We start from the raw sequence: 12,530 nt of genomic DNA on the forward strand, positions 1-12,530 counted from the left end.
CCTTGGTAAGGCCACACCTGGAATACTGCATCCAGTTTTGGTCACCATGATGTAAAAAAGATGTTGAGACTCTAGAAAGAGTACAGAGAAGAGCAACAAAGATGATTGGGGGACTGGAGGCTAAAACATATAGGGAACGGTTGCTGGAATTGGGTATGTGTGGTTTAATGAAGAGAAGGACGAGAGGTGACATGATAGCAGTGTTCCAATATCTCAGGGGCTGCCACAAAGAAGAGGGAGCCAAGCTATTCTCCAAAGCACTTGAAAGCAGGACAAGAAGCAATGGATGGAAACTAGTCAAGAGTGAAGCAACCTAGAACTAAGGAGAAACTTCCTGACAAAACAATTAACCAGTGGAACAACCTGCGTCCAGAAGCTGTGAATGCTCCAACACAGGAAGTTTTTAAGAAGAGACTGGACAGCCATTTGTCTGAAATGGTATAGGGTTTCCTGCCTTAGCAGGGGGTTGGACTAGATGACCTCCAAGGTCCCTTCCAACTTCTTCTTCTTCTTCTTCTTCTTCTTCTTCTTCTTCTTCTTCTTCTTCTTCTTCTTCTTCTTCTTCTTCTTATTATTATTATTATTATTATTATTATTATTATTATTATTATTATTATTATCTTCTAGTATTGTTGAAGGAAAAGTCTTTATCAGGGTCCAGTTCAAGCCAGGAATAAACAACATGGTGACTGCTTTAGAAAGAAGGTTGTGGTTTATTGAAGAGGAGAGCCAGACAGAAAGATGGCTCTGGAAGAAAAGAGTGAGCACACGTAGTAAGGAGTGGGTTTTTATACTCTCTTGGGCTTTTGTTTGGAGTTGTTTCCTGTTCCTGTTTGAGGCTTTGTATTTCCTGTGTCATATACAGTACTTTGACCTGAGTCTGAGTGTGCCCCTTTGGCATCTGTGGGTTAATCTTATTATGTCCTGTCTTAGAATTTGGGTGGGGTATGTAGATTTTAGGTGTCTTTGTCTTCCTAAGCTTCTAGCTGGAAGGCTCCAACCTTCCTGAATGGATTATTACATCTGCATTTCTACAGAGCTGGTTTCTGCTTGGTGGCTATTAAGAAAAACTGGGCATGCTTTTCTGCCTCTTTAAGATCCTTTGAGGAAATATAATTGCCCTTTTAATATTTCCTTCTGGGGGGGGACTGACTTCCCACAGTATTATTTTTTCCTATCTCTATATGTGTTGGAAATTTACCTCAAATAGATATGTCATCAGCCCATTTATAATTAAATTGCTAATTGGACGATTATGAACAAATATCAAATATTTAGCTTAGGTCAAATATATATTATGTTCATAGTATTCTGACAAACTACTAAAGAAGACATCCAATTAAAAAATGAGAAGTAAATCTGTTCTTCACAAATCTATGTAGAGTGCTAGTAATCACTGCATTGTTTTCAAAGTACTGACAGTTTATTGTGTTACGAGTTTGCTGCAGAAATTTCTTAAATATGGGTTGCTCAGTAGTTCTTGCGTCCTCTCTTTGACTATGTTTGAAGATACAGGCAACCTTTCCTCTTCTCTATGCATGTGGCAAGGCAACCATTCTCCAGGGTTTTCAAAGATGGTACAGATTTGACCAAATCACCAGTGCATTCAGTATTTTAGGATACAATTTACCAGACTTTGGTGATTTGAATTCATAGATGACCAAGAGGTATTTCCTGACTATGTTTCACTATATTTCAATCAACTTCTGAGTTAAGTAATCTTTGCTTGGTGCGTCATGCATATGGTTTTGTCTCCTTTGTTTTAAAGCTATGTTTTATAATGCCTTAGTAATTTCTAAGAGTAAGAGACTTTTTCTACGGGACATTATGGATGAACTTAGTGTTTTAATATCCATAACTGGAATCTAGACTGTTTTCCTCAGCCTGGGATCTAGGCACAGTGAGGTTATAGAGCAGAGACAGCTCTAGGAATGGAAGCAGCTGTGGGAATGGAAAGAACAACTCAGGCCTCCTAAAACTTCTGTAGGAATGATGATGATGATGATGATGATAATGATAATGATAATGATGATAATAATAATAATAATAATAATAATAATAATAATAGTAGTAGTAGTAGTAGTAGTAGTAGTAGAAAGTAAAATGGGTGTCCTGCTTTACCTTTGTAATTCAATATCCCCTACCCCCACCCCTGTACAAGAAGCTTTTTCCTGGGCAGCATTTTACCGTTTCTTACCCAATAAAGAAAAACAATCAGAAATGAATGGCTGAAGGAAGTGGTGACAACAGCTGTATCTTTACAAAGGTACACATTGAGAAACAAGCAGCATATGGACAGGAAGTTCAATTAGGCTCTCAAGATACCCTCCGCTTGTACGGAGGGGCGGCAGCGATGGTCTCATCGATTTTATCGGCTGGAAACTCTATCGGGAGCTGGGTCTGTTGTCAGCTGGCAGGCGCTGTTTTTAGCGGCACGGAGCCCTCCCTCTCCTTCCGGATGGCGGCGGTGGCTGTTAGGCCCGGACATCGGCCTCAGTTTCTGCCCCGCCGCGGTGAACTTATTGAGGAATGCCTGGATTCTAAATTACTGCAGGGAATGCCTTTTGCTTGCCGCTGGAATATCATCTGGACCAGCGGGCGGTCGCTTGTGAGAGAGGTTGTTTCTGCCCCCTCCTCCAGAATGGTGGCAGTGGCCGGCGGCCTGAAGATCGGCCGCGGCCTGGCTTACTTCCTGTGCTGGCAGGCAGGTACTATGGCCGTTTTAATGCCTGGCTGGAATCAAGACCTCCCCATTGACAGTCCGGTTTGGCCCTGGGACTTGACCGTGGTGGGAGGACGGTCTTGGATTGGTTATCAACCACCCCACTGGTGTGAGAGACCAGTTGGGGTAGGCTTGTCCCGGGACTCTTTGCTCTCTCCACCCCAGGTTGGACTCCTCAGCTGGAGTGAGAGAATGGCTGGGGCTTCCTTTCTGATTGCCAGCTCAGGTGAGAGCTGAGCTGGACTAGTGGACTGAGAGACATACCTACCGGACTCAGTATTATTCCATCTTAATGCCATCATCCCATCAAACCACCCATTGTAATATTTGTAACATCTGCCCTTTGTGGACATTTTATCACTGCATGGTTTGTTTTCCATTACTCTGGAGCTGATCTGTATGCCCTCAGGGGGGTTCCTCCCTCCTGGGCACGACCAGCCGCCTGTTTCCACACTCCCCTTAATGACGAGCCCAATTGTTGGGACTCCGAGAGGTGGCTGGGCTTAGACAGGGGCCTCGAGTTGAGACATGTTAAGAGACCCCTGATACATTTTTTAGCCGGTTATTTTAAAAGGTTAGGGAGGGGGAGGGATAGTAGGGTGGGGAGGGAATTATTAACCGGCACTCAGTCTGGGCCTGTTAGGGGTCCTGACAGGACGAAGTTGGGGGTGGAGGCTGCTGGATGATCTGGGAGGGGGTTCTCCAACCATTGTTCCCCTGTCATGGTCAGATCATCATCTCCTGTGGCTGGTCTTCCGTTACGCCACTCCCCACCGCTGGGCGGCGGAACCGACCAGGTGGTTCCGCCCCAGGCGCCTAATGGACCCGGAACGGTTCCAGATGGCGCTTGGGTCTATACCCATCGCCGTCACCCACAGCCCAGTCGGTGCCTTGGTGGATGCCTGGGAAAGGGCGGCCACCAGGGCACTTGACTGTGTTGTACCCTTGTGACCTCTGACCCGGTGCAGATCCCGTTGGGCTCCATGGTTCTCTGCGGAGCTCCGGGAGATGAAGCGTTGGAGACGGGGTCTAGAGAGTGGTTGGAGGTCCAGCCGATCCGAATCTGACCGATTGCAGTTAAGAACCTTTATAAGGTCTTATCTTGCGGTGATGAGGACAGCGAGGTCTAATTACTTCGCTGCCCTTATCGCGTCCGCAGATAATCGCCCGGCTGCCCTGTTTAGGGTGACTCGCTCCCTCCTTAACTAGGAGGTGAGGGAGGATCCCTTGCAGGGACGAGCCGAGGAGTTTAGTCATCATCTGGTGGACAAAATTGCTCAGATCCGGGCCGGTCTGGTCTCTGACTGGGCAGAGTCTGACATGGAGGAATCGGACGGTCTTGAGCATGTTATCTGGACTGAGTTCGATCCTGTTTCCCCTGATGATGTGGACAGGATCATGGGGAGGCTGAGCACCACCACCTGTTTGTTGGATCCGTGCCCCTCCTGGCTGGTTTATGCGGCCCGGGAGGAGACACAAGGCTGGTTCCAGGCAGTAATAACTGCTTCTTTGAAGGAGGGTGTCTTCCCTGCCACCTTGAAGGAGGCAGTGGTGAGACCCCTCCTCAAAAAGCCTGCCCTGGCTGTTTTAAATAATTATCGTCCAGTCTCCAACCTTCGCTTTTTGGCGAAGGTTGTTGAGAGTGTGGTGGCGCATCAGCTTCCTCTCTTCCTGGAGGAAACTGATTATCTGGACCTGTACCAATCGGGTTTCAGGCCTGGACACAGCACGGAGACGGCATTGGTCGCGCTGGTGAATGATCTCTGGCGGGCTCGGGACAGGGGTTGCTCCTCTGTCCTAGTCCTATTAGATCTCTCAGCGGCTTTTGATACCATCGACCATGGTATCCTACTGCGGCGTCTCAGGGGGTTGGGAGTGAGAGGCACCGTTTTACGGTGGTTCTCCTCCTATCTCCTGGGCCGCTCGCAGTCGGTGTTGACGGGAGGGCAGAGATCCACCCCGAGGCCTTTCATTTGTGGAGTTCCTCAGGGGTCGGTTCTCTCACCTCTCCTGTTCAACATCTATATGAAGCCGCTGGGTGAGATCATTCGCGGTTTCGGGATGGGGTATCATCAGTACACTGATGATACCCAACTTTTCCTTTCCACCCCAAACCAACCCAGCGATGCCCTCGCCGTGATGTCCCGTTGTCTGGAGGTGGTCCAGGTCTGGATGGGGAGAAACAGGCTTCATCTCAACCCTGCCAAGACTGAGTGGCTGTGCATATCGGCATCTCGGGTTAACCAGACCATTCCATCTTTAACGATGGGGGGTGAGGTGTTACCCCCCATTGATAGGGCTCGCAACTTGGGCATCCTCCTTGACTCCCGGCTCAAGTTTGAAGACCATATAGGAGCCGTGACCAGGGGGGCTTTTGCCCAGGTTCACCTGGTGCGCCAGTTGCGACCCTACCTGGACCGAGATGCCCTACGCACAGTCACTCATGCGCTCGTGACCTCCTGTTTAGACTACTGCAATGCTCTCTTCATGGGGCTGCCCTTGAGGACCACTCGGAGGCTTCAGCTGGTGCAGAATGCAGCCGCACGAGTTGTGATGGGGGTTTCCCGATACTCCCATGTAACACCTCTTCTCCGCGAGCTGCATTGGCTTCCGGTTGCCCTCTGGGTGAGATTCAAGGTGCTGGTAATGACCTATAAAGCCCTAAATGGCTTGGGTCCGGGATATCTGAGGGAACACCTGCTGCCAGCATCAAGCTCCCTTCGTCCAGTGCGCTCCCACAGGGAGGGTCTTCTCAGGGTGCCACCGGTAAGAGATTGCCGGCGGATAACACCCAGGGGGAGGGCCTTCTCAGTGGGTGCACCTGCCCTCTGGAACCAGCTGCCCGTGGAGCTGAGGACTGCCCCTGACCTCCGTTCATTCCGCTGGGACCTGAAGACCTGGCTCTTCGAGCTCTCTCACCCAGGCTGAGAATTTTAATTTTAATTTTAATTGGGGGCTTTTACTTTTTCAGGGACTGTTGTAATTTTTTTAATCCTTTTTAACTTTTCTATTTCTTGTTTTAATTACCCTGTAAACCGCCCTGAGTCCTTCGGGAAAGGGCGGTATACAAATCTAATAAAATAAAATAAATAAATAAAATAAATAAGAAGCACTTGTCTCCGGAAGAACAAGAATCTGCTTCCAGCTTCTCTTCTTTCTCTCTCTTTTACTATTAACTGAGAGCAGGAAGGAAGGAAGGAAGGAACGAAGGAAGGGAGGAAGGAAGGAAGGAATTTCCCATTCAGAAAGGTCTAAACTAGCGCTAGCAATGACAGTGCAATTTTCAATCCAGATTCCAATACACTGTTTAGCTAACACTTTTTTTACTTTATAATAATTAAGTAAGCTTTTAAAATTTTTATAGCTACATTAAGAGTAGAGAAAGAAAAACTGATGGATTACCAAACACAGCTTAAATTTCTGATGATTAATTGGGAAGTGTCATGACTCTTTATGGTGACAAAGTTATAATGGTCTGATTTTTGATATTTTTCTGATAAAAATACTGTTTTGCATTAGACATAGAGCAGAATGATAAGAAATACAAATTGAAATTGCAGATCGTACTCTCTTGACTGCATAAAAATCTAGAAAGATGGCTTTCTTTTTCCATTGATGTGACAGAACAATATATGAACAATGGTTAATTGTGCTGTTAACTTTCTGTGAGTAGGAAATGACCCTAGTGTTCCTCATTCTGAAGAAATTGGTCAGGACCTTCAGACTGACAAAAAGAATTATGATGGATTGGAACTGACTTTTAAGGTTTCTGTTAAATAGTAGGTTCTTTGGCGCAGGAATGAAGACGAGGTAGCTGAGTACAGGGAAACTCATATTTTATTTTGTGCAGAATCTGTACTGAGCAAATGGCTGCAGCTAGCCACAATATATAGTCTAGCCTCTAGGCAGCAGCCAATAGGTTTGAAACAACCATTGCTGCCTAGGGATAGCCAATTGTAGCGCTGGAGACTTGTAGTCTGGGTTGCTGGAGAGCCGTTAGCTGCTCCAGCAATCCACGTGATATTACTAATGAGCCCAGTACATAACAGTTTCCATACGTATTTTTGGTTAACTATTCTTGTTCTTGATGCAGATTAATGATTTTATTTATAAAAGGAGATTATTGGAAAATATTATTTTCCCCCCATCTGAAAGGGGGAAGGTGAGGTTGTTATATGTACTGCACACAGAAGATTGCAAGAATTGAATGTGATGGAGAAGAGGATCCCAGGGAAGTGAGCTTTCAGGGATTTCTTTGTTTGAAAATAGAATAAGAGTATGAGAATTGAGATTCAAAACACTGGGATAGCACTGGTTTGGGTAAGACTCTTCCATGGTATGTACTTATGTTTCTACCAACTGTATTTAAAATAGAAAATAATGCTTGCAGTGTATTCAGAGTAATTGCTCTCTATTTAAAAAAATTCCACAAAGTAGCTTTCCATGTTTATAAACCTTGGGGGTGGGGGAGCTCCATGCTAACAGTAACTACCAGGACCGTCTGGTTCTCAGTCAGCCACTAGCATAAACTTTCAATCAGAAAAGACAAACCCTGCCTGAAATTAGAACAACTGTTCTCTTTCTCAGATATGCGTTTTACAGTGTAAAGAAAATAAATATTTGTTGCCCTAAAGAAACGAGAAGGGCTGCCATTTCTTACAAAAGAGCTATTACTTGTAGGCATGATTAAAATAGTAATACAATTTAATGCCCATTAGGTAGGTAAAATGAGGACCCAGATTGTTGGGGGCAATAAGCTGACTTTGTAATAATGCCGCTTGGGGGGGGGGGAAAGCCCTAATAAGCAGGCATATACATAGAATGAAGGCTATTGCTAAGCACATTGGTTTGTGCTTAAATTGTAAGCCGCCCTGAGTCTTCGGAGAAGGGCGGGATATAAATGGGATTAAAATAAATAAAATAAATAAATTTTCAAACAATAGCCATGTTGTCTAATGGCAATGATTCTAAGTAAACCAGTAACTCATGGGTAATCACTGTTAAATCTTCACAAGAAAGGCCGTTTTCCATGCAAAAGACTAATATATCTACAGTAGCTTACTGGAATTTGCAGGCCTTGTATCACATTGCAGGTAATTCACTGTGCACAACAATCACTCCACAAGTCTTCATTCATTTGTCAAGACTTTAACTGGCACACTCTGAAATGTATTGAGAAGGTCACAACCATACAGGCAAACAGACAAATAGGATCTGAAATTCTATGGAAGCCAAGTTAATAGTATCAGAAAGTATAAAGCAACTAAAATATGGGAAACTGAAAAAAGTCCCCTGATTGCTTCAGTTCTAAAAATGAATTCAGTACATAATCTAAACATTTGCTGGAATATCAAGCCTGAATGCTAAGTGCTTGCTGAAGGGCTATATATAGATACAAAACATAGCCAAGTGAGAGAGAACCACCCACAATCATTGTCCAAACCTTTAACAATTCAGACAAATGTGTTAGTGAATTAATTCCTGCTGTTGTTTCTTTCTCTGATTGCTTGGGAATGATTTAGTGTATCCATTTGGGGTCAAGTGGATTCTGTTTGCAGCAGATGTCACAAGAATAGAGGGAAATAAATAAGCTAAGAGCATGAAGAAGAGGGACTCAAGCTATTCTCCAAAGCACCTGAAGGCAGGACAAGAAGCAATGGATGGAAACTAACCAAAGAGAGAGGCAACCTAGAACTAAGGAGAAACTTCCTGACAGTTTAGACCAATTAACCAGTGGAACAACCTGCCTCCAGAAGCTGTGAATGCTCCAACACTGGAAGTTTTTAAGAAGAGACTGGACAGTCATTTGTCTGAAATCTTATAGGGTTTCCTGCCTGAGCAGCGGGTTGGACTAGATGACCTCCAAGGTCCCTTCCAACTTTATTATTATTATTATTATTATTATTATTATTATTATTATTATTATTGTTGTTGTTGTTGTTGTTGTTATTGTTGTTGTTGTTGTTGTTGTTCCACAGATAGGTGGAACCCATCTGTGATGGCAGATATATAAACAGCAACTTCTTGTTTCCTGTTGGATAGTACCTCTTAAAAATGGCCATAAGGAACTAATATGACACTAGTGGATTCTGTTCTATGTTTAAATAGCAGCTACTCACGATCAGTATCATTTTAGAAATTTAATAGCAATAGGAATAGCACTTAGACATATATATTGCTTCACAGTGCTTTACAGCCCTCTCTAAGCGGTTTATAGAGTCAGCTTATTGCCCCCAACAATCTGAGTCCTCATTTTACCGACCTCAGAAGGATGGAAGGCTGAGTCAACCTTGAGCCCAGTGAGACTCAAACTGCTGAACTGCTGTCAGCCGGCAGTCAGCAGAAGTAGCCTGTAGTACTGCATTCTAACCACTAAGCCACCAGGGCTCTTTAACCATTGTAAGCAATGTTTTTCTTTTTAATACACTGCAGTCCATCTAGAATTGTTTACAGTATTTCCTTTGCATGTTCTGTAATGCATTATGACCTGCAGTACAATTTGCATGGGTGTGTACACAGAAGCTCCAAGGAAGACATGGTGTTATGTGCAATGAATGTTGCACAAATACTGTATGTACTTGCACTAGGTATCATGTTATCACTCTATAATTATACCATTTGTGCAACAATGACATGGCATGTGTGTCATCACTCAGATGTGATTGTAACTTTTTAGAGACACCATTTTGAATTACTCCAAATAGGTGAAATGGTGATCAATCTTTGCTGCGCCTGAAGAGTTTGGAGCATATTCAGATATTCTCATTCATTTTACAATCTTGCATTGGATTATGGATGTCCATAAAAGTTGGGAAACAGTTATATGAAGTACCACAAGTAAAACTAAGCAAAGCTTGTTTTCTTTATTTGTTTTCTTAATTAGAATCCTTAATTTTAGGCAGGGAAAATCAGAAAAAGACAGGTAAATTTGTGACTGGTTTCAAACTGGTTTAAAGATTGCCATTTTTTCCAATGAGACCCACTATGGCATGTGATTAGAACATTGGACTAGGACTTTGGGGATCTTGATGCCAATCTTTATTCAACCAGATAAACGTGGTTACTTTTTTGTTTATGTATTTGTATCTCGGCTTTATTATTTTTACAAATAACTCAATGCGACAAACATATCCAACACACCTTCTTTCTTCTATTTTCTTCACAACAACAACCCTGTGAAGTGGGTTGGGCTGAGAGAGAGTTACTGACCCAAAGTCACCCAGCTGACTTTCATGGCTAAGGTGGGACTTGAACTTTCTACCCTGTTGCCTTAACCACTAGACCAGGGGTAGGCAACTTTGGCTCTTTTATGACTCGTGGACTTCAACTCCCAGAATTCCTGAGCCAGCCATGCTGAGGAGAAAGAGTGTTTCTAAGCTGAGCCATTCTGGCTCAGGAATTCTGGGAGTTGAAGTCCATGAGTCATAAAAGAGCCAAGGTTGCCTACTCCTGCACTAGACCAAACTGGCTCTCTCTCTTTTTTCTTTAGTCTAATTAACTTACCAGGTTGTTATAAGGGCAAATTATGCCACTTAAGCCACCCTAAACTTTTTAGAGGAAGAAAAAAAAAGAAAGAAAATGTAATACGTAAAACAACAAAATTCAGCCACTCCTAGGGCCTTAATTTGCTACAGCAGGGTTGTCCTTGCTCTTGATATGATAGCAGTGTTCCAATATTTGTGGGGCTGCCATAAAGAAGAGGGGATGAACCTATTTTCCCAAGCACCAGAAGGCAAGACAAGAAACAATGGCAGAAACTAATCAAGGAGAGAAGCAACCTAGAACTAAGGAGAATTTTCCTGACAGTTAGAGCCATTCATCAGTGGAACGAGTTGCCTCCAGAAGTTGTGGGTGTCCCATCAGTGGAGGCTTTTAAGAAGACTCAGGACAGCCACTTGTCTGGAATAGTATAGGGTCTCCTGCTTGAGCAGGGGGTTGGACTAGACCTCCAAGGTCCTTTCCAACTCTGCTATTTTGTTTTTCTGTCTTGTGTGCATAATAGCCGCAGCTATTGAAGAATGGGAGGAAACGCTCATCTTTAGCTGGATGGCAGTGTGTTGACTTTGGAGAGTGCCACAGTCCCTGTCAGCCGATTGCGTTTGTGCTCATCTGCTGCCTTCGATGTATCTGCTGGAGCTTGCCTTTGTTCGTTGCATCCCCCGAGGGCTGTGTCTGAGGGTGCTAGAAAAATTCTTGGCTCCAGCCACAGATGCTCCGGGTCCCTTATCAGGGCGTGGGTTCCTTTAAGGAGACTTTGGCTGCAGCCTTGGACCATTTTCAAAGCTTTGGGCTGGAGGTGTCAGTGGGGCTGTGCTCATAAGGAAGGAGACTCTCCCTTCCAAACCCCATTTTGAGCTGTGGTTTTGGTTTCCATGGTGACACTTCCTGTGGTAGAGAAAAGAGGTAGTGAATGCTGCACTGTGAGCGTGGCAGGCAGCTCCACTCCTTCTTTCTCTCCCAGCCGGGGATGCTCTGAAGGCCGGCTGCAGCCTCAGGGAGGGGCTGCTCCCAGCCTGATGGTCCTGGGTTTTAAAGTCTACCTGTGACAACCGCACGAGAGGCATGCTGGGAAAACCCAAACATCTGGCTGTCCAAAATGGCCGAATGGTGAGTGAACATACTTCAGCTGCTACCGGGGAAAGGCAAGGCCAGCAGCTGCAACTTGAATTGGAAGGAGCAGCTTGTCTTCCTGATGAAAAGGGCTCCTTCCTAAAATCTGATCTTGGCATCTGGGGGCTCTTTCCTTCAGGGAGAAGCGTAGGCCAGTTGAAAACCTTTCCTGGTTTTCGTACCTCCCCAAGCTGTAGGTAGAATGGTGAGAGGGATTCAGCTCGGCTCTACTACTGCAGTAGTACTGCAGTAGTAGACGGGTAGGGACGGGACAGTAGGGACGGTGGGATGTTCTTTTGTGTGCTGCCTCGTGGTCTTGCCCTCTTCTTTGTAAACCATCTGAGAGAAAAAGGGCTCTTTTCAAGGTGAAAAACAACAGCAGCTGTTGTTTTGCTCTAGCTGGGGCATGTTTTTGCACATTGAAGAGTGGCTGTGAAATCACAGTGCCTTTCAGACTCGCCAGGTTACACTGCACAATCTACTGTGGAAACAGAACGGGCAGGCACGAGTCTGTTATCAGATTGCACAACTGAACATGACTGGCAGACACAGAAAGAAAGGAAAGAATATAATGAGATGATTAGATGGATCGACCTCATGGAATGCAGGAGCCTCTCGCTGTCAGCAAAAGCTGCTGCAGGCTATGGTGACTTGTCTGGGGACCTTTTGCAACAATGCCTCTTTTTACATGGACATTACTGTAAATGAATCTCATGCAATCAGGTTGCTGTTTGGGAAAGGGTATGGTATTGCCTCCGGCTGGGCTAAATAGGAAGAAGCATGAACAATAATGTTTTCATAGTGTTATCTCTACAGAAATCCCTCTGGCATGGCCCGTGCACAGATTTAGTGGACTGAGGTCAAAATAAGAAGTTCCCTCATATAGTTTGCCCATGATCATTTGGTGTTCAGATAGACTCAGACCAGTTTCAGCAAGGACAGCTTTGGGCTTCAATGGAAGTATAACAGTGTTCTAGTTTGGATTCCTTGGCACTGAGAAGGTAACCACTAGGCCTATCTACTGCAGCCTATTTGGGCTGCAGAAATCCAGAAGACCATTAGATGTCAACACAGAGTTAGTATTTTATCAATTTCTTCACTATTATCTAGTGGTAATTCAAACCTTTGCAATCTAGATACTAGTCTTGTCCCATCTATGTAACTTTCATCAATCATTTTTAGAATGATTAATGTGAGC

At 44.5% G+C, this 12,530-nt stretch overlaps 1 protein-coding gene across 3 annotated transcripts in view; it reads left to right on the forward strand.

The window, feature by feature from the left end:
* Positions 1 to 11,194: 11,194 nt before the first annotated feature.
* Positions 11,195 to 12,530, forward strand: part of RGS14 (regulator of G protein signaling 14) — a 29,257-nt gene continuing 27,921 nt past the window's right edge. For all 3 annotated transcript variants that reach the window (XM_083352946.1, XM_083352948.1, XM_083352947.1), the window contains exon 1: positions 11,195 to 11,329. In XM_083352946.1, the coding sequence (XP_083209072.1) occupies positions 11,285 to 11,329 (45 nt within the window). In that variant the 5' untranslated portion in view covers positions 11,195 to 11,284. The remainder of the gene's footprint in view (positions 11,330 to 12,530) is intronic.

Source organism: Vipera ursinii (assembly GCF_947247035.1).
Source record: "Vipera ursinii genome assembly, chromosome: 2".
Taxonomy (NCBI): domain Eukaryota; kingdom Metazoa; phylum Chordata; class Lepidosauria; order Squamata; family Viperidae; genus Vipera; species Vipera ursinii.